Source organism: Bombus pascuorum, chromosome 4, assembly GCF_905332965.1.
Source record: "Bombus pascuorum chromosome 4, iyBomPasc1.1, whole genome shotgun sequence".
Classification (NCBI taxonomy): domain Eukaryota; kingdom Metazoa; phylum Arthropoda; class Insecta; order Hymenoptera; family Apidae; genus Bombus; species Bombus pascuorum.
The window spans coordinates 2,934,286-2,955,941 of record NC_083491.1 but is presented as its reverse complement, the minus strand read 5'-3'; the positions used below and the strand labels follow the sequence as shown (position 1 = coordinate 2,955,941).

At 39.6% G+C, this 21,656-nt stretch overlaps 1 protein-coding gene across 5 annotated transcripts in view; it reads right to left on the bottom strand.

Moving 5' to 3' along the window:
- The window catches only part of LOC132906526 (protein sprint), a 163,248-nt gene that overhangs the window by 106,938 nt on the left and 34,654 nt on the right, over positions 1-21,656 (bottom strand). For all 5 annotated transcript variants that reach the window (XM_060958792.1, XM_060958793.1, XM_060958799.1 and 2 more), the window contains one exon: positions 20,046-20,119. In XM_060958792.1, coding sequence (XP_060814775.1) covers positions 20,046-20,119 — 74 coding nt within the window. The remainder of the gene's footprint in view (positions 1-20,045; positions 20,120-21,656) is intronic.

Here is a 21,656-nt window from a genome sequence, read left to right as displayed (position 1 = left end):
TTAATTAGCATAGCAAAATTTCAATTCCAAACAAATGAAAACGAGAGATAGTTCATTTCAGGGACTGAGAACTGCCATACGATTATACTGGAAATTTTCATTTCTCAAATTTCTATCGTTTGTTGCTTCAACGCTTCGATTACGAAACTTCTACCATTGACAGAAACAAATTCATACTAATCAAAAGTTGCCTTATACACAAATTTCTAGCAAGTATCTCGCACTCTGGTTCGATATTCCAGGGAAATTAATAGTCGTAGGACTTCTGGCGAACATGGTGAGGTCGGAGAAGAAGACGAAGGGATCCTTTAAATGCGCGAGACGATGTGGAATGACTGTAACGCAGTCTCGCAGACCACCGACTTTCCCATTTAACTTAATATTCCATTCGGATACTCGGTTCAAGTTTCTTATCCGAGACGTTCCCTTTTTCTTACCTCTCGCCGTTCATTGTTCCAAGCCAACAGGAGATTCTCCGGAGAGTTTGTTTAATCCGGCGACGACTCCAAACAATTTGTCTAATCTCGTATTAGTCGACGGCTTCTTGGTTCTTTTCAACGGGGAAAATCAATTAAAGATTACGTTTTCGCGAAACTATCTTAACTACCGTAGTCAAAACTTCGTTGATCTTTCGCATTAAAAAACTGTTCGTTTCTTTACGATCAGGCAATTTTATCGACTTTCGATGAAAGTGGAGTTAGAATTTCTAAGTGTGGAAACTTTGTATAAAAAGTGGAGGATTAAACCGTATTACTTTTTCTCCTTTTTACAAGTTATTCTTCAAGAAGGTAAATTCTGAAGCTATTCATACTGAGCGTTTCAAAAAGAAATTCTCCCACTAAAAATACGGTATGTGCGTTCCATGCGCATTGAAAAATCGATCGCTGATAAATATATATTCCCTGTCACAATTAACGTTAAGTCTATCGCTGACGCGATACGAACAGCGAAACAAACATTAAAATCTTCTTCTCTGATTAATTATTCCCTGCACCAATCCATCTCCTCGTCGACTACGTCTTCGGCTTCCAAACACAGGCAGCGGCATCTAAAAGCGAATGTAAAAATAAACTGAACGAAACATTTGGCGATAGGACCCGTCGGACACGTTCCTGGCTCCCGTTATCCGGCATTCGCGAATTAGTATTCGTTTGCATACTGCGTCGCGTGAACGCATGAACGGTCGCGATCATGCGCCAACGAGCCAGGACTGGCGATCACGTCTCGAGCGAATGGTCGTCGAGTTTCCCTCGGAAACGCTCGAAAAGGCCCCCTTTCGCGGCGTAGCGAACCCAAAAGTTGGCACAATAGCCGCGAACAATACGAAAGCAGCCCTCGTCCAAACCGCTTTTTCGAACTTCTCTTCATCGCGTGTCCCTGCGTTTACAGCGTTTCTCCAGTGAAATCTCGCGGAGAGATGCCCACTTCTGCCAGCAATCGACGCGAGTGCGTGTTAAACGAGTCGCTAATTGGCCGGAACGATCCGCGATAATTAGCCCCGAGTTGAATGAGTCGATAAATGGTCGAAGAAGAGGAGGAGGCTTTGTCTTTGATGGAAGGAGAATCGTGGCCGAGTTTCGAGAGATCCAGTCGAGTTTTGGAGTGCAATTGCGCGAGTAATTCCGCTACGAAGTGGAATTTCCAGTTGTTTGAAGAGATATTGCTGGATATATTTAGATATTACTGGAAATTCGGCTTCTATTACGTTAGGTTCACAGCCGAACGAATGGGAAGGTGTTACCAACTATGCAATAGTTCGGTAGAAGCGTCTTTTATCTCTAGCGGATCATAGACTTTCGTCTTGTACGGAAGGAGAGCTTTAACTGTGTGTCGCATCCTTCTGTCATGGTCTTTGTCGTAGATCGGGTTGCAACTCGGCGGTGGATGCTGTTCGTGTACAATTGGTGACGCAGCGGGACTTCTTCCGGGCCCGAGCCACTTGACGTGGTCTGTCTCTGCTCACCAGACCTTCGACAAGTGGGTCCTTTGGAAACTCGGAATTTATGACTGCGCGAACGCTATTGAACGCTGATAATAAAACTCGAATGAAAAGATACATACGTAGACGCGAAACTAATTGAAGCAGCGGATAGAAGACAGCTTCCTCAAAAATAGCTTCGCTGGCCCGAGTGTCATAAATCGTACTCACGCTTGGAATTAAAAAATCACCGATAGAGAAAGTTTCAATGGATAATTAAAATACTATCAATGCAATATTAAATTAACATTAACTTTCTATTAATTTAATTAATTGACTATTCATCGATAAACTAATACGATTAACCAGAAGAACAGGTCTAACAGAATTACAGATTAAAATTCTGATCGGAAATTTTCATACGTTACTGCCTGGTTTATTTCAATATCCCCTCGTTCTATCTCTTCAAAGCGGACCAGTTGTAGCGTAAAATTTTTTATGTGAGATACTCGCGAATTTACAGGTAAAACGCACTGAACTCCGCAAACGCGCCAGTTAATATAGACACAGCGATTAACGAGCGATTTAATTGGCACTCATGGTTGCAGTTGTTCGCATATTACATTTACCGTTGCAAAGGCAACCATGCGGAACACGACCAAAAAATGCCAATGAATTAAACCAAATTAAAAAGAGTTTCCTATATTTGCCATAATGTCGATTCCATTTTGAGAATTCCAGCGATTTAAATTTACCGATTCAAGTCGGAGCATTCGTTTGTTGACGACGATTGCTGGGATCGAATCACGTTTTCAATTTTCTCTTGGAACTCGCACCAAGCGACGATACTGATCGATGGCGTACGGTGCAAACGGCGACAAATTCGACCAATTTGTCTTCAACCTCGAAATCACAGAAATTTCGACGTCTGACTGGTCGAAAAATCTGCTTGTTCCTCTTTCGATGCTTTAGAGAGGGACGATTTTTTCCCTCGTTTCATCCCTTCGTTTTCAATCCCCACTTCGTAGGGCACAAAGGGACAGAGGAAATTTTCGGGGATGGCAGCAGGTGTTCCTGGCGGAATAGAGGCGATTTCGGTGCAAATTACGGATTTACAAATTAGGATCGAGCTGACGTCGATCGTTGTCTGCGAGATAACGAACCGATCAGCTGGAACGAGCGAGAATATATTATGTCACAGGGTGAAACTGCGAAAAAAACGTTTTCCACGCTCGACAGGGCACGTGGAAGATGGCGAAAGTGCTGACTGTCCGTTTTCTTCCCACAAATCAAGCCATTTTTATGAAATATTTCGTTTTACTTTAGATACTATTCGCGCTTCATATGGGAGTGAATATTTTTTAACGTAAAGCGATGTTTTTCATTTCTACCGATTTATCCTTTTTCATAAATGTCGTACTTATAATTCAAGATCAACGTGACATTAATTTATGGTGTTAAAAGGTACTCAAACTTTTATGATTTTAAATTTCCAAACTTCTTCGTGCATAGAATCTTCTGTTTCTCCTTCTGCTACGAAACGAAAATACAAGTTAGAAATAAAAATCATAGTTCCAAATTGCATGTAATTCTTCCAACAAGTGACAGAGTCTTCGTGAATATTAAAATTCCACGAACAACAAGCAGAAGAATGTAAATTCAAAGGGGTTAAAAGTGGAAATCGTAGATGTGGTGGTGCGAGCGCGAAAGCTCTCCTTTTGTTAGCCATTCAAATTAGGATTTCCATTTAAACGTCCACGTGGCAAGCCAACGTAAGGTCTCCTTAGCCACTGCAGACCCTCTTCTTCGTCTTCTTCTTCGTAGCAACGTGATTTTTTGGTTCGTTAGACCCTTTGGTCCCGGACTGCGGACAAACTCGATTTACTTTCGGTGAATTTCATTTCTCGCCTGGTACAGGCCCTCTTCCGGTTACGGACCCTATCAAATGCTTCTGTACGCTCGTTAACTCTAATCGCGATTATTTGAATATTGATGAATGCAAAATATTTTTAATCGAATCGCGCGATCGAAAATTATTTGAAAAGCAAAGAGATCGAACAGCTTGTGATTTTCTGCGATTAAAAACTTTAATCGATGCAGATACCAGAGAAAGACGCGAGATATCTTTAACCGGATCACGAATTACAAATTATTGCCAAATGTCCAGCTGGACAAGTTGTAAAGTACAAATTAAATAATAAAAAAGAAAAAGATTTCTTGTGTTCACTTATCTAGGTAAGAAATAAAATAGTCCAATTCAAAGATGTTATTACCCCGCTGGGGATAGCTATCCACGTGTTATTTAGCAATTAAGTTAGAAAAATTTGCCAAACGTCCAGCAGGACAAATTGTAATGTGCAAATTAAACAATAATAAAAATAAATTTTTTTATGTTCACTTTTCTAGGTAAGAAATAAAATAGTCCAATTCAAAGATGGTATTATCCCACTGGGAGTAGCCATCCACGTGTTATTTAGCAATTAAGTTAGAAAAATTTGCCAAACGTCCAGCAGGACAAATTGTAATGTGCAAATTAAACAATAATAAAAATAAATTTTTTTATGTTCACTTTTCTAGGTAAGAAATAAAATAGTCCAATTCAAAGATGGTATTATCACGCTGGGAGTAGCCATCCACGTGTTATTTAGCAATTAAGTTAGAAAAATTTGCCAAATGTCCAGCTGGACAAATTGTAAAGTACAAATTGAATAATAATAAAGAAAGAATTTCTTGTGTTCACTTTTCTAGGTAAGAAATAAAATAGTCCAATTCAAAGATGTTATTACCCCGCTGGGGATAGCCATCCACGTGTTATTTAGCAATTAAGTTAGAAAAATTTGCCAAGCGTCCAGCTGGACAAATTGTAAAGCGCAAATTAAACAATAATAAAAATAAATTTTCTTATGTTCACTTTTCTAGGTAAGAAATAAAATAGTCAAATTCAGAGATGTTAGTACCCCGCTGGGGATAGCCATCCACGTGTTATTTAGCAATTAAGTTAGAAAAATTTGCCAAATGTCCAGCTGGACAAATTGTAAAGTACAAATTGAATAAAATAAAAAAAAAAAAAAATTGATAAAAAAGAAGGATTAGAGAAATCGAAATGTTTGCTTTTTAGATTTCAAAAGTACTTCTTTGTTACGAACGATTCTCTGTGCGGTCCGCGCGCGTAACTAAATTTAATAGCGCTACGATATCACTTTGAAATACGGGTAATTAGTAGGCGTGGCTATCCGAAACACTGCGCGAATATAAATCATCAAACGATCAGGAATATGCTACAGACAAAACCAGTGTAACTTGCAATAACAGTATAATACCAGTGAGAAACGAAACTGCGCGAGACAGACGTTGCAGTAGGGTGTGTCTGCCGATGCATCCGAGAGAATATAAATGCCTGCATTAATAAATACACGCGATTTGAATGAGAATGCTGCATCACGAAACTGTCTCATCATGGACTACACAATGAATATTAAATCTAACAGCACCAAATTCCTATGCTTTTTACGACATACTTTATTATTATATTTTGTCATTAAATTCCCAAATTGTTAACATTCTAATAGTTTTTAGAAAATATACAATTGAGATATGTATAATTTTGTGTGCTAGACTAGATTGTGTGTGGAAGTATGTGTGTGCGCGGCGTCTCGAAAAACAGGCGAATTTAACTGTTTCGTTAGCGGTGTAGTATGAAAGATGCTGAGACAAAGAGAGTGCTGAGACGCGTGCAAATGTATATTGACGAGAATCCTGTAAATCGTTTATTAAATAAATCTAAACCTACTTTAATATGAATTCTAAGTGTAACCTTAGTGTTCCTTTACTTTTATTTTGGTAATTAAAATCCACAATTCTCAACATATGCTAAAAGTTTCTAGACAAAACTAATGCAACGTAATTTCGAGTGCTTGCAACGTACGATGCAACTGTAAGGGAGAAGAAACTCGGTCTAATCCCTAAGATCTCACTAAAAAGAAGAAACAGAGATAGAAAATAAGCAAAAGAAACACGAATTCCATTCCTTTCAGGCATAGACATCCCATCGTACGGGATCTATCAACGAGAAACGTGAATACGCGGTCGAGCGATCAAATAATTCCGATACTTCTGTCCACGTCAACTTTGACATCCGTGAAACGAAGAACTTTGCTGCTTGTGGCTGAATTCGATCTCGTTCTAACCACTGTCGTCCGCACTCATACACCTGTTGCGACAGAGACGAGTATCCGAAATAATGGTTGGTTCTGACGCGATGCGGATAATCGGTTGGAAAGTCGTCTGGCTTGGGAACCAACGGACAACATTTGGCATCGTCGACCGTATTTGAACTGGAATTTTCGTGGTTCTTCCATTGTGTGGATGCTCGTCGGTGAACGTTCCGGATTTAATTAAAATTTAATGCGGGCGGTTTAAGTTTAAAATTGGAAAATGTAACAGTAGTGATAGTATCATCTAAAATATCAGTTAAAATGGGCCATAATCCATCACATCTAAAAATAACGTTAATCGTTGACAATAATTTATAATTTAGTTAAGAATAAGTGTGTAAAACTTAGTGCGGTTTAACCGACTCCTCCAATGTGTTTTTATCTAAAAAAAAAAATCATCTCTTTGAATGTTTCTGCAGAATTACTCGAGTGGAATTCAGAAAATCCAAGGAAGAAGAATATTTTCTCTATAAAACAACCGTATTTCAATAATACCATCTCCATGTTCGTTGTCAAAGGCTTTAAAACAGAGGGTAAAGATATAAAGAAAAATGCATCTGCTTCGTCGAGCTCATAAAGTTCCTTTTTCTCTTCGATACGTTCTATCTTTCTGTAAAACGAGTTTACGTCTCTGTGCGCGGCGTCGTGTGAAGGCACCTTAAAGGAAAACGGTTCGTTTCCCGTTGGCCAAGTCGGTGTGCATAATTCAAGGCTGGTCCAGTATCGATTGAGTCGCCTGCCGTTCCGTTTCCTTTCGGCTCTCCATGGAACAACCGTAGGAAAACTGGAGGAACGAGAAAGAAAAAAGGAATAAGTTGGAAGAGGAAAGGGGAAGACGCATGAAAGATTCACGAGTGTCCTGCTGCAACGAAGTTTGCAGAGCGTGGTGGTGGTAGTGATGGTAGGAGGGTGGAAAATTAGAGAAACACCGGGGAAAACAGCGGGAAGGCTGACTCCTTCGATCTTTTCTCAAGAATCCTTGCGTTGCCTCTTCGATGGATGTCTGTCACGATGCGCCCTTCTCTTCTCTTCTCTTCTCTTATTTCTACATATTTTAAATATCACCTTCCGTATCCGATTTCCATATTCCGTAGTATTAACTGCCTCTAATTGATTTCCTGTGCTTAGTATCTCAGATATTTTATCGTTCGAGATTGTATGCAGTTACGAGCAAAATGATTGAAGTAGGTTTGTCTAGACGAAGAAGAATTATACGACGATAGCGAGGCTGATCATGTTTGTTCGATTCGTATTAACATCGCGATACCTTCGAAATTACCTCCGAAATTACGGTGCGATTTCATCGTCAAACTAAACCCAATCTTGACGCGGCTCTTATGACGTATACTTCGACAATTACACAGCACGTCGTGGTCAACATAATCCAAACAAAAGTAACTCAAACAAGACCACGATCCAAGAATTTAACGACCAAGAAATTTTCACAACTGCCCTAAAGAATCGACTTGATTGCACTTAATCATCAAAGATTCGACTGGTCCAGGATAATCGAAGCGAAAGCTCCTTCTGAGTGGTTGCTCTCCTCCATTTCGTCAGTTTCCGTTATTCCACGTCGTTACGGGCGAAGAAAGGCCGACGAGTATGGAATCGTGGCGCACGCGAGCGATTTCACGAGGCGACGCGTGTCACCGCGCCATAAACGTGTCGGCTAAATTGCGAAGGAACCGAAAAGGCGTAGGACGAGAAAAGAAAATTGCCGTGAGGGTCGAGGTGGCAAAATAAAAGAGCCTAAGGACGAGATCGACCTTTTGAATTAGCCCGACCAGACATTCTGCTAATCGCGTTCAAACCTCCGCACCGACTGACCCGATCGGCGCGCTGCAATCATCCCAATTACGTTTTCCCTTCTACTGGGTTTCGTTCTTGGGTTTCGTTTTGCACGAAGGAACCGCTGCCCTCTGCGATATAACATCGGTGCAGGTGTTGGAAGTTGTTTTCGACCTCGGCGATGAGTCGGAGATTTGGGAGACTGGAGGATGCTTGGTTGAAAATGACGTGCCGCAAATTTCGGTTGAAATAGGGTTTGAAATTTTAATATGGGTAAAAGCGAGTTGAATGGTTATTAACTCTGAAACACTACGGTAGAATACCGGCTTTCCTACTTGGTTTTGTCTTTTCATTTTGTCTCAACGATATTCGTTCGAACGAAATTTTGATTAGTGTCCGATTAAACGAACTGTCACTGATTCGATCCGAAGAAAGTTTGTTCTCAAACGTAAGAAACGGATCAACGGTAGTAAACTTTTTCTCGAAAGTTGAAACTCTTACAAACTACCCTCGGAACTCATAAAATCACGATAGCCCTGATAGTATAAAATCATCTAGAATTTAAAGAAAGGAGAGCTCTCGACGAAGATGAAAATTAAATATCTGCAACCCTCGAGTCAAGCCCACCGAGCATTACCACTAATTCACGCTACCCACTTCACCGTGTACAATCAAATTACGCTATTCATCTAACAAACATCCTGCCCATCCAAACATACGACTTCCTGTAAATAGCAAATCCTAATATGAAATGTAAATTGTACTGGACGAGGGAAAGTCCAAGTAAATTTACCTGTTCATCGATCATCCGTCAGAGTCAATGTAGTGTCAACCGTAGTTTAAACGATTCTCGTTGCAGGATGGAGGTAACGAAGCGCAAAGATTAATGGACCGTCGTTGGCCAGATAAACGACAAAAGAGACGGGTGGCCGTGAATATTAGCGCGATCCTAAGCGACGCCGCAAATTATCGTCCTCATATCGGGCTGCAATTCCGCAACGAGATTCACTTTCGAGAGCGGGCCGCATTAATGGCCGCGGAATGGTCTCTACGGTTGCCATAAATTCCTCTTCCCCTCGTTCCGTGTCTAACCCTGCTCTCCTCGTTGCCAGGGTATCTGCGATTTCAGCCTGAATTCCACCTTTTACTTCCCTCGAATAAATTTGAATCGCCCGCCAACTTTCACGACGCTTCTCCTCCAATAGTATTTAGGTTTCGATCGTTCAGACTCTCAATTACGGAGCTGAAAAGATGCGGGACAGTATGTAGAGAATTACAAAGAAAGTAGATACATATACTACTGCTGTCTATTGTTCACCATGGAGAGCTAACGTATGGTCTTATTCGCGTCCGTGACACTTTTGGCCGATGTTTGTGATCCGCGTTGGTTGATCGTACCAGAAATAACCAGTCAGACCCAGCATTCCTCTACCTAACTATCTTTCGAGTTCTCTATTATACCTCCACCGATACTGTTGTAATTGCGTTTCCTTTTCCATCGCCACCTCTCTTCTTCTTTCTCTATTCTTTCCTTCTTTCGTTTCCCTTTTCGTTTCTCTTCGCTTTCCATGCTTCGTTCATTTTACGCGTCTTCTTTCTGCTCCTCCTCCAGTATTTCCCGTTGCCATTCTCATTTCCTCTATCTCTTCTCTCCCCTTTGCTTCCCCTTTCATTTTCTATCCTTTTCGACGCTCTTTCTCTCTTCACGATCACTCACTTTGCTCTCTTGACGAGCTCCTGTTCTCCCTTTTCATCGAGTAGGTGAAACGCGTGCCTGTAGCGGAAACAGGAAAAACCAGACTCTTCTGTATCATTGGATGTGGTTCACGCATCTAACCACGCCTACGAGAGATCCTTGCCCCTGGGATTCTCCTCGTGGAATTTATGTGGTTACCACGGGGGTCTGCGGTTGACAGTTTTAGAAGCCTGTTAAGGAACACCTTAGACGCCAGGCAGACGTCTGTGACACCATTGATTTACGGTGTTTTGGGATAACCCGTGGTGCTCGTCGATCGGATTCAGTATTAACGTCTATGTTTGATCTATCAGCGCGTGTACCTGACTCAGGCGTTGATTTATACGTAGATGCGGCTTGATACTCGTCCGACAACTCCCATTAAGAAGCTACAAAGCTTACAAGTTCGTGCGTTGACTTTGAATTTTAAAACACATTTCTTTCATCTTCTTCACATTTCTAGACGAATTTACTAAGAAGAGTGAAAAGAAAATCGTACGAACAGACAACATTACTTACAGTATTATTTCACTTTCACGGTGTGAATGAACGAATAGGATTAATTTCACGAAAAATTAAAAGGAAACGAAGTCAAAGGACAGAATCCTTACGGAATTATTTCGCTTTTACAATTTGACGAGAAGAAACGATCTAGTGGGAATTTTGCATAATTACATGAAACGAACGGAAGTGGCACGGAGCAAGGTACAAAAATATCACGTTAACGTAAAAGTCGAAAGAATTCGCAGCGGATACGTCCACGTAGATTCATGATTCATCGAATTCACCGCGTCAACGGACGCTACCATCCCTATTATGCGTTATTCCGATGCTTATTCACTGGCTGCCGCCACGTATTCGCAACATCTGACATCTTTGTGCGTTTCGTGCGTGAAATGATACAACACCTGGCGTTGACACGGCCCGGAAATTAACCAATTGTCAGAAACCCGGTGATACCGGTGCCAGACATCACGGTGTACGCTTGTCTCGGCCAAGATTATAATCCAACTATAGCGTATGACATACGTCCACTGGTATCATTGGAATTTAATTCAGAGGAATTGCTCGACAAATAAACATCGAAATTGCCACGTTGAAGATCGCTCACGTACTACCATAATTTTCACGATTGAAGTACCTTATGATTCAAATCCACGTATACCAATTGCTGACTCTTAGAAAACCATAATTTCCTATATTTATTTCAATCGATAATAATAAATTGCACAGACATAACGTACGATATCAGAGATCGAACTCTCTGCATTTGAACTACACGATATTGTGATTTCGTAGGTATTTTTTTACGACGATAAAAGGTAAAGGAGACGACAAGAATTGGCGCTGCTCGATGTATTTTCTTTAGCATGATATCTTAAAATATTTTAGTTTGGTAGTTCTTCGGACTTTGATCGTCGAGACAAAGCAGCAATAAAAACGTATTAACAAAAAAGACGGTTGAAATTGGAAAAACCACAAAGTATAAGTTAATTTGAATTTTCTCTAGCTTCGTTGGTACGTTATCTGCGTGCTTGGCACTATAACTCAAACTCAAAGAATAGAAATTGGAGAAAGGAAATAGAAATCCGGAAATCCAATCATTGGTCGACTAGTGTCCGAATAGAGTTGTACTATGACTAGAGTTGGAAGGAAAAATCTCACGACGAGCAGGGTGAAATCTATTATCGGTAGAATTAGCGGCGCCTGGGGGCACGTATTTCGACGACACACCCTTTGTCTATGGCTAACGATACGGGGTGGTCGGATAAGGGTTGCTCACCCTCGCAAACATCAGACTCGCGTTAGTCGTCAGAAATCAGGGGGATATCCGGTGGCAGCCGGAGAAACCAACCCAGGGGAATCCGCATGTCCCTCTGTCTCGCTTCCTCTTTTCCTTCTACACTCTTTTTTTGTATCGAGTTTCCCAATAATTCGATCGGTGCTTTTGCTCCACGCTCTCCACTCCTTTCGATCACTGGATTTCGTTTCTTTCCGCGGCAGTAAATTCTTCCTCGTCGAAGAATAAATTCTGCAAGCTGTGACGTTTCTCTTTCGATATATCCGAGTGGATCTTGAAATACGTCGAAGGTACGATGATACATCGTGCTTTGGATGTTGACCCGAGATCCAGGCCAGCCTTTATTATTTGGTGTTTATAATTATCGAGATACGTGTAATTTTGTGTGCTACCTGGATTAGTCGCATAGTAGCGACACACATATATGAGAATGAGTGTGTGTGGAAATATGCGTGTGCGTAGCGTCTCGTAAAACAAAAGAATGCAACTGTCTCGTACGCATGGTGGTAAAGAAGATGACGAGACAAGAAGAGACGCGTGAAATGTGTATGTACGAACATCTAGTAAATCACATATTAAATAAATCTGAAACTATTTTAATATCATTTCTACGTGTAATGCGAGTGTTCCCATAGATTTATTTCGGCGACTGAGGTCCACAATTCTCAAGAATAATTTATAAAAATCAAATCAAACGTTACATCTGTGGCTTGGTGCGAAAACTGCCAATGTGAAATTTTGGCAAAAAAGTGAGTTAAATTCGGTATTCAGTCTGTGAACGATCGTACATTCTATATAAAAAAAGAGACAGTTTAAAATTCTATCTAGAAATGACTATAATGGCATTTGTATATGCTAATGTCGACATTTTTCACAACGTAAACTTTCTGCAAAGAACGCCAAGCTCGACGTAAGAAGCACGAATAGTATAAGCTTCGATTCTCTCTTTCTGAGTTAGAAAGGAATTTTGAAACATCAGAAACTTCTGTGTCGAAAACTATTCCAACGTGAATTTTTTAACGTATCTTCGAGTGCTAGTATCTCTTCGTAAATACTCTGTGAACACTGACGCTGATACTTCTTGCAGCAAGCTGTAGATATAAAATATAAACGACGTAAGAAACATACCGAGAAGTACGATCACTGCCATAAATATTCAGCTACCGCGTTATGTCTAACTTTATTACTCTATGCCCGAAAAAATTATTCGAATATCGCGTTGCTCGTTATGCGAAAATACCAATCATTTATCATACTTGGTAAACAAGTATTGAATTTGTTCGCCAATACGCCTATGAAAAATCGAATGATAGAAACTCGAAATTCCAACGATGGTTGCAGAGTGCGGAGCACGGTAGCCCAAGAATCTCTAAATAAATCATCGATACGTAGTTTCGAGAGCGCGTGTTACCCTCAACGTCCACCTGACGCCAGGGTTGCCGAATGATTAACGACAAGCCGGCCAATTATCAAGATCGAACGTGATCGTTATCGATCGCGAAGCGAGATCGAGGGACGGTTAGGGTGGGAGGTGGTTGAAAAGGGGGGAATCGACGTGGCCCGAGGGAACCGGCGTGTATCCAATTTATGCTCTACATCGATTACGATAGCCTGCGCGCCGTGCCGGCCAACACGGATGATTATCTTAATGATTATGTAGACAACGCTCCGGCGACCGTCACGAATTAACGAGATCCAAGGGGAAAAAAGGTATTTTCAGCGATAACAAATTGGAATCGAGCTCTGGAGAAACGAATTCATACCGTGTCTGGTGTAGCCAGCGTGGATGATACAGCTTGGATTAAGAAGTTGCCGGCGATTTGTTGCGGTGTGTCGGACGTGATACGTGGAAGATGAAAGGAAAAGTGGAACGCACGAGTCTGAGGAAATTTGAATTTCACAGGAAGTGAAAAGTGGTGCTTGGTTTGGGTAAAATTGAGAACATGTCGGAGGATTGAAATTTCGATTGAATCGAGGAACGAAGAGATAGCCGATGATCGATTGCAGCGTATTGGGGATGATACAGAAGATTAAAGCGAAAGTGAAGCATGACTGATTAAATTTGTAAATCTTTCGGAATTAGTTCGAAGTAGTAGCTGGTTTCAATGAGATTGGAAAGAAAAAAATTGGAGTATTATTGTTTGAATTAATTCCCTGATCGAAATGAAATCGGTATGAAGTCTATATCAATATGAACTAAATCGATATGGAAAGAGTCTAATAAGACGTCTTTACATTTTGAAACAAATTTCCACTCTCAATTAATAATTCCATCTCCAATTTCGTCTTTTAATCCCAGACATCACGTATCAAATTTCCAGCCGAGCAAAAGCAACGAAAAATAAACGCACAAATCTATCAGACAGATGAGAAATCGAAACATCGATTTCCCATCTCGTTCCACTTACGAAATCTCTCTGCCGTGTATTATTAGCCGCGTATTATTTCTCCGACGTACGTGATCTGCGAATATTTCATCAGCTTTTGCCCATTAAACGGCCCTTGGCTCGTAACAAGAAGATCAGAGCAACGTGTTTCTATTACAATCGGGGAAAATAATTAAAAAAAAAGAAAATATATTTTCTGTACGCAATTACAGAAGCATTCTAAAGCGAAAGGATTGGTGATAAATTAATCCATTGGCATGCAACGACGTCTAAGACTTTGACATCTCCGAGACGTCGAGAAATGTTTTTGGCGGACGCCAAAAATCGTGCATCGATTCTGTCTTATTTAAAATGCTCTTTTATCTGCTTTATATAGCTATTTATAATACTTATGTCCTGTATTCTAAATTACCTGATTCAACAAAACAATCGATTGTACATTTTCGATCGAATATCGCGCAAGATATGCTACACAATTTGTCTCTTTCTAATTATTCGATACGCGGCACACAGTCGCAAAGTGAGTGCTCAACTCGGCTACAGGCTAAACATTGGGCACATTTTCCTGAACATATACCTTCGACTAATAAAAATGAAAATCCTATAAAGAGATGTCACGTGTGCGTAAACAATAATACAAGAAGCGAAACAACTTGGCAGTGTAAAAAATGTCTAGTTCCTCTGCATATTTCAAAATGTTTCGAAACGTATCACATTTTATAGAATTATTAATTTATTATTTTATAATGTTACTTAACTACTGCCCATTAACATTATATATCAACCTGATTAAATATTATACAGCAATGTAAATTTCGAAATAAGATGTCCTGTTTCTAAGTTTGCATATAATTGTACAGTTGAGTCAAATTAAATCTTCGGACGCATTAAATTCCATTTTGTTTGTACGTTAATAAAATTTAACGCTACAGTGCTACGAAGAATTGAAGAAATACTTTATCACGACTTACAAATCGATAATAACGCAACGTACAACGGAACATTCGTACCAAGTAGGAAACTCTTTGATGGAAACAGCCCTCGAAACAGCCGACTGGTTGGAAGCGTTCGGACGTTCAAAGAACGCTATTGTAATAGGCGAAGAGGCCTCGAGGAAAGCCTTACAGCGAAGTGTAAAGCACTCGACTGTCACTTGCAAATCTAGCAACACCGCTAACTTTACGTAAACGTTTCTACCAACTACAAAATCCCTGTCAGATGTTCAAGAATACCGGAACTGTTCCAATGTAAATTCTGCAATCCAACGTAGCCTCGAACGTCGAAAAGCAACGTTCTGGCGTATGATTTTCAACATACCGATCAGATTTTCGGCGCCGCGCTACTGTCACTTACAGCCCCGGGAATAGAAGCGACCGAAATCGCGTTCCACCCCTGAACTGGGGCGGGCTTGTGGAATTGAAATGAAATTCCGTCCCTAGGCCACAGCTCCGCTGCCGCTTGAATTATTATCGGTCGGTAATCTCGCTAAAAAGTTCACCCTCGTTGAAATATCACCATTCTTTTCGTCCCTGCAGCAACCCCCGTCGTTTCCTGTTTTCACTTTTGCTGTCTTTTCTGTGTTTATTGTATCTCAAGAGAGAACATCTTTCTAAACATTTCTCTTTATTTCTCTTCTCGTTTCTTTCTTTGCTCGAACGATTAACTGAATTGTATAAATTATCGTCGCGTAAAAGCAGTTTTTACAATCGTTCAGGAAATTCTACGTAAAGTAGAGTAATCGTTGTAACGATCAGTAAGCGAAAGGAATTTTCGTTTAGCTTCCATTTCTTTAATTGCATCTGTAAAAATACGAATCCGCATAAATATCCATAGTCCAGTAATCAAATTCAACGCGAACGTATCAATTAATTATTTCGTATTTTCCACTGCTCTATTTTTTTCTTTCTTTTTTTTTCTACGCGAATTCCGCGTGTATTTAACACGTAATACGTAATCGAGCCTTGCACAAATATTTGAGTACGAGCCAACGTAAAACAGCAGCGCAAACACGAGCTAAATATCCCCAGACAACAGCATAATTCTCTTTCTTCTTGTTTGGCTTAACTCGGCATTTACGCGAAATAAAGTAAAAGAAGAAAAAATAACCAACACGGGGAACCTGGTTAAGCTCGCCAGAGCTGCTCGTCGCGAGAAATTCCCGAAAGCGTTCGAATTATTTTTTATCCGTAGTCGGAGAGGAAATTCCCGGACGCTGGTCGATCGACCGTGGTGTGAAAAACGACGTAAAAAAAAGAGGATCGATTCGATACGGAAGAGCTCGCGGTGCGATAACGAGTCGAGTTATTCTTTCACCGGCGCGTACGCGTATCGTTGCGCTGTTGACGCGAATGAAATTTCCATTTTTTCCCATCGTTTCAGCAACCCCGGAAATGTCCAACGTGTCTGCTCGCCTCGTCCCTTTCATCCTCCCGTTGCTCCTCGTTTCGCGATCAACCGTCTCTGTTCTGTGCGCGTAACTCGATTTTTGCGACCAGCGGAAGCACCGGTAATATCATAGATTAACGACGAGTGAAGCTTGAATTTTCGTGCAGTTGCAATTGATCTCGCGAGAGCACTGTGTTTGATAATTTCGCTAATTTGTGGAGAAATTCAAGCGATATTTTGTTTGGCGATATAGCATACGCTTTTATACGAAGTTGGTTTATTTCGAATAATCGCATTCATATGGAATTTTATGTAACTGCCTGACAGCAATTAAATTATGTAATTCTACTGAAATTATATGATTTCCAGTTAATTGGCTTGAATTCAGATACGTTGATATACGTATGTATGTATGTTGACGTGAATTGGAATGAGCTGGAAATTTATGTAACGAAAATTTATGTAAACGAGTTAATTTAAACTGACGTAAATTTGAAGAAAGTGATACGAGTACCAACAGAACGATATTTCAACAAATTCGATTGAATCTATTGGCATATTATTGCTATCCGATGCTCGTCACAATAAGTATAATAGAATTTTATTGATATCGAATATATGAAATATTTCTCTTTTATATTTATTTATTAAATATTAATAAATTATATATTTCTGAAATAAATATTTTCTATTCCCTAAATATTTCTCAATATTTCTTTTTGATGCAAATATTCTTAAAGTGAATATTTTTATATTTTGTAGATACTTATTTTCTAATATTTTTCTTTTTTCTAAATAATTTAAAATAAATATTAAATAAATACTCTCCTATTTTCTAAACATATGCAAGTTCAATTACTTTCTGATCATTTTTCAAGAAAATTTCTTTCTCACCAATCTATGAAATAATAAGCTTCGCGTATCGATTATTCCCGACTCTATAATTACGAACAACACGAGTGAACCTCGCTACTGTAGGATTTATCGCGAAACTCACTGTACTCGGGGAAGCTCGGGAACTTTCCAGTAAACGACCAGATGGGTATCTTGATAGATTATACAAGTTTCTTATGAATGGTCGGCGACTTTTGAAGTTGCGACGAAATTAGGAACAAGAGAGCCTTTCAGATTGCTCGGATATAATACCAGGAATCTTTTTGTGATTAACATCCTCTGTGATTAATTAATGTTAAGTTCGAGAAATCGAGAGTGAACCAATTATGTCTAACAATATGTTGATGTTCGAATAGACCGCGGATATTTATTTATTTATGGAGAATTCCAATGTGCGAGGAAAATACGCACAACATGCAAAAGCATGTGAAAAATTCAAACTATTCGTTATAATATTTAGCATTTAGCGTAATAAATTCCTATTTCGAGGTTACGCTTTTTCAAAGTTATAAATTGAAATTAAATAAATAAGTTAAAATTGAAAAAATTAGTTGAAATTCGAAAAAAGGTGAACCAACAATTTAAGAAAGATGGACATCTGATCTTAATCTTTAAAAAATCAGATAAATTTATATTTAGGTTTCTTCGCGTTGATAAAAATACGAATTAGACACTTGCATTATACAACGGTGATCAATTTCTTTCAGACTCGTCTAAAATTATTAACTACTAAATACCAATGTATTTTTAACGATATTTAATTAAATTTTCTACAGCTATTAAAACTTAGACACATCCAATTTTATTTAATACATCACAATTGAACGTCGTACGGAAGCTTCGCTCGCGAACCGACGTATAAATTAATAAACGGTCTGTCCTTGCTGTCCACTTTTCAACGAGCAATCCGTTTCCTCTAATTTAAACAGTTTCACGGGTAGAATTTCCAAGACGGAAACCCGTCGCATCAATCTTCATCTCAAGCTCGTTTCTGCAACTCGTTCGAAATAAAGAAAAACGGAAAGATTGAAGAATGAAAAAGCTGAATCGGCGGAGCTCGTGCGGAAAATCGAACGAGCAACAAGCAGAACAATAAGTACGTGCGAAATTAGAGTTTTCACCGAGCAAATAGCGCAATTCGTGGCATGTGTCCGGGATCAACGTCATAATATTATGCGTAATCGTTTTTGGCTGCCATCTGCCCGTCGTTTGTTCCTTCCAGCAAGTTTTCTAATATTCCGTGGAATAATAAGCGCCCCTCTTTTCTCCTGCAGTGGCCACTTAAAATAAATATCACGGCGGTTTTTCTACAGAAAACTTTTATTAAAATTTGACACCTTATGAAATTTTCTGCATACAATTATCAAGGTATTTCTTATTAAAATAACTCGATAAAGACTCGAAGAAAATTTTGAAGTTACACGACATTGCACATTGCTACGTACGAACCGCAATATTTTAATCAATGATTTCAAAAATTCACAGTATTTTGATCAATTATTTTAAACATCCAGAGTATTTTATTTACGCAACCCTTGTGTTAAATTATCTTTCAAGATGTCGTTTACACTGGCGTGTAAAGTCGAAAGGAAAATCGACGATATAAGCAGTTTATATTTCGGACGTATGCGAAATCGATGCTCGGTTGTTAAATATTAAAAGTCATTTTTCTCGGAACCACCTGCTGACCAGATAGGTACGCGCTTGCTTGAATTAACACGACAGTACAGCGAGCTGTAACTATAAATTAATGGAAGAAAAATGACAAGGAAAAAAGGAAGGTTAGAAAGAGTATCAGATTCGCATAGGGGACTTAAATAATTCACAGATAAGGTGATTAAATATGAAAGAAATATTCCAGCAATTCCAGCATCACCTGACCAACATTCTAGCGATAATTCAACAAGGCGATATAAATCGAGGCCGCGCAATAATGTCGAAAGTTAGGCGCGTGTTTAATCCAACGGGGTGGTCGTTATACTCAGTGTCCCATATAGCATCGTGGATATTGTAAGCGAAATCGTCCATAGATCACTGTGGAGCCCTTACGATATGGAAATTATTCTGCGTATAAGCGACCAGTACGGAGGCGTCGCGTCAAGATTTCCATCGTAAATTATGGGAATTCACGATTTAACCGCGGTCACGCGAAGGGGTTGTTGTCACCCCCTTCGAGAATCTACAGTATGTTGATTATAGTGTTCCTCGAATATCTTAGACCAAGTTAAAAGTGATTAATTTCTCACGAGATTTCGTATCGTGTTTAATAACTTGCGATGTATATAATAATATATCGTATTGTACGTAATAATTTTAACAGCATGATAACGACGATCTTGATAACGTTTGATATTATTCGATACTGGTGTTTGCTGTTGTTTGTATTTCTCGAATATAATTGGCACTTTTTCTTTATTTAAAAAGATATATATTTTTGTTATACTTGTCCGAACGAATTAATTAAAGCGTAGATCGCTTCAGGGATAGAAATTTCACGAAGAAAATGATAAATTTACGTTATTTACGAAGTAGATTAGTTCCATAACTATTAAGATAATACTGTGTGCTCGGTGTGTGTACCTATTTAAATCATCTCGTTATTGTTCCATCCTCTTAGAATTTGCCATTCATATTCTGAATGAATTCCCCTCTGATATTCCACAAAATCACGATTAATACTAATTCGAATTTAATCTAGTTTCATAGCGATAAAATGATCGTTTCTTCCGGAAAAATGTCAGAAGACCAAAGATCCTTTTTATTTGAGAAACGTTTTACGACCGCGTAAGGAGAGTACCCAGAGGCGTGTACACGGTCTATCGAATCGATCGCCTTCGATAGCCCTGCTCTTGACCTCGAACAAGACGAGGGCGAAAGAGAGGAGAAGGAAGAAACGAAGTAAGAAGAAGAAGTAAGTACTCACCGCTCGTAGGAATTCGGGGTCGTGCAGAGCTCGCTCAGCATGCAGTCCAAATCGGTCGCCAGGGAATTAAGCAGCTGAAAGAGAAGCAAAAGGGGTTAGACTCGTCGGTGCGCACCTCGTCTCGCAGCGCTACATCAATCGCTTTTTACTATTTAATGAATACGCAGCCGGTGTTCCGCTGCTGAACACCATCGCTCTGTATATTTTTAATGAAAATTCGAACTCGAGTACAAACTCGTTCGAACGTACTGCAGATGCTTAGCAACAGTTACAGAAGGGTGAAACGAAAATAAAAGTGGTATAGAGGGTTGAAGAGGGAGTTTGCAATTGATTGACGTGTGTCGGAACTGGTTGGACTAATTGATCGTGATTTACAGCGAGTTGAAAGCAAAATAAAATTGCATGTAACATAGCGTGTATTTTAATGATAATTTGAAAATGAGAGCGGCGAATAAGATTTGCAGAGAAAGAACTGGATTTAGTCGAGACGCGTCGAAACGAGTTAGAGTAATTGATAGTGATTTAGAACAAGTCGTGAATAAAATAGCGCGAATCATACTAATGTGTCTATCATTGAAAAGAATTAACGTGTAACATAAATCTTTCTGGAAATCCTGTTTCGTTAATTTTACCAAGTGACACGAATTGCAATACCGAAAGATGATAACTCGTAACTAAATGTTAATTCTTTAACATAGCACACATGGAAAGCGATATCCTTAGACTGTATCAAGAAATCACTAAAACATGTACATGGATCACTGAACGTCGAGCGGTATAAATTAAATTTAATTCCGGATTAAAGTAAATTGGTTATTATGAAGTCACAGGAAATTGATAATATACCGATGGTACACGCTGGCTATTTGCAATCACGTTAATCCTTAATTGAAGCCGTGTTACAGCGAAACCGCGTCGTAAAATCGCTCCTAAACGCGTACCCTCAGCGAGACCTGCTGTTGCTCCACGATAACACAATTCATACAGGAACCGCGAGAATACGGTAATCGAACAAGGATCGTTTCCGCTTCCGGGCATCGTGCTACGTTACGCGATAATTCGCGTCTACTAACATCGATGTTTACGCTGAGATTACGTATGATTTTCTACTTTCGTCGAAATTACAAAAGGAAATGGAATATTTATACGATGTGTTCGCGAAAGGGAATTTTTAATATCGAAGCGGAGCTCGTTCGTCGGGTAAAGAGCAGAATCTATACTACGCATCATCCTGTCCAAGAACTCGTAAAAATCAAATAGTCCATGAAGGGATCATCGATTGAATTGTATAAAAGTACACAGAAGGTATTAGCAAATTCTTTGCGAAAAGAACGATAGGTTTGATAAAAAAAAGAAAACAAATACAGGAAAAGAAGAGACGGAAAGACGTTGAGAGCATCGTGGAAGAAATGAAGTTTGCGCGAACACAGGACACAGCCGTTTGTGCGTGTACAACGAATGCCTGGTGTATTTGCATTGCATCATGGAATCGGAGTCCGGAAAATTAGAAGGTTTCCATCCGGAGGCACTTTCGCAAAGTCAATATTGAACGTGGAGAAGACGTCCGATAAAGTTTCGTGGCGCGACGCGGGGAACACGAGCCACCAAACT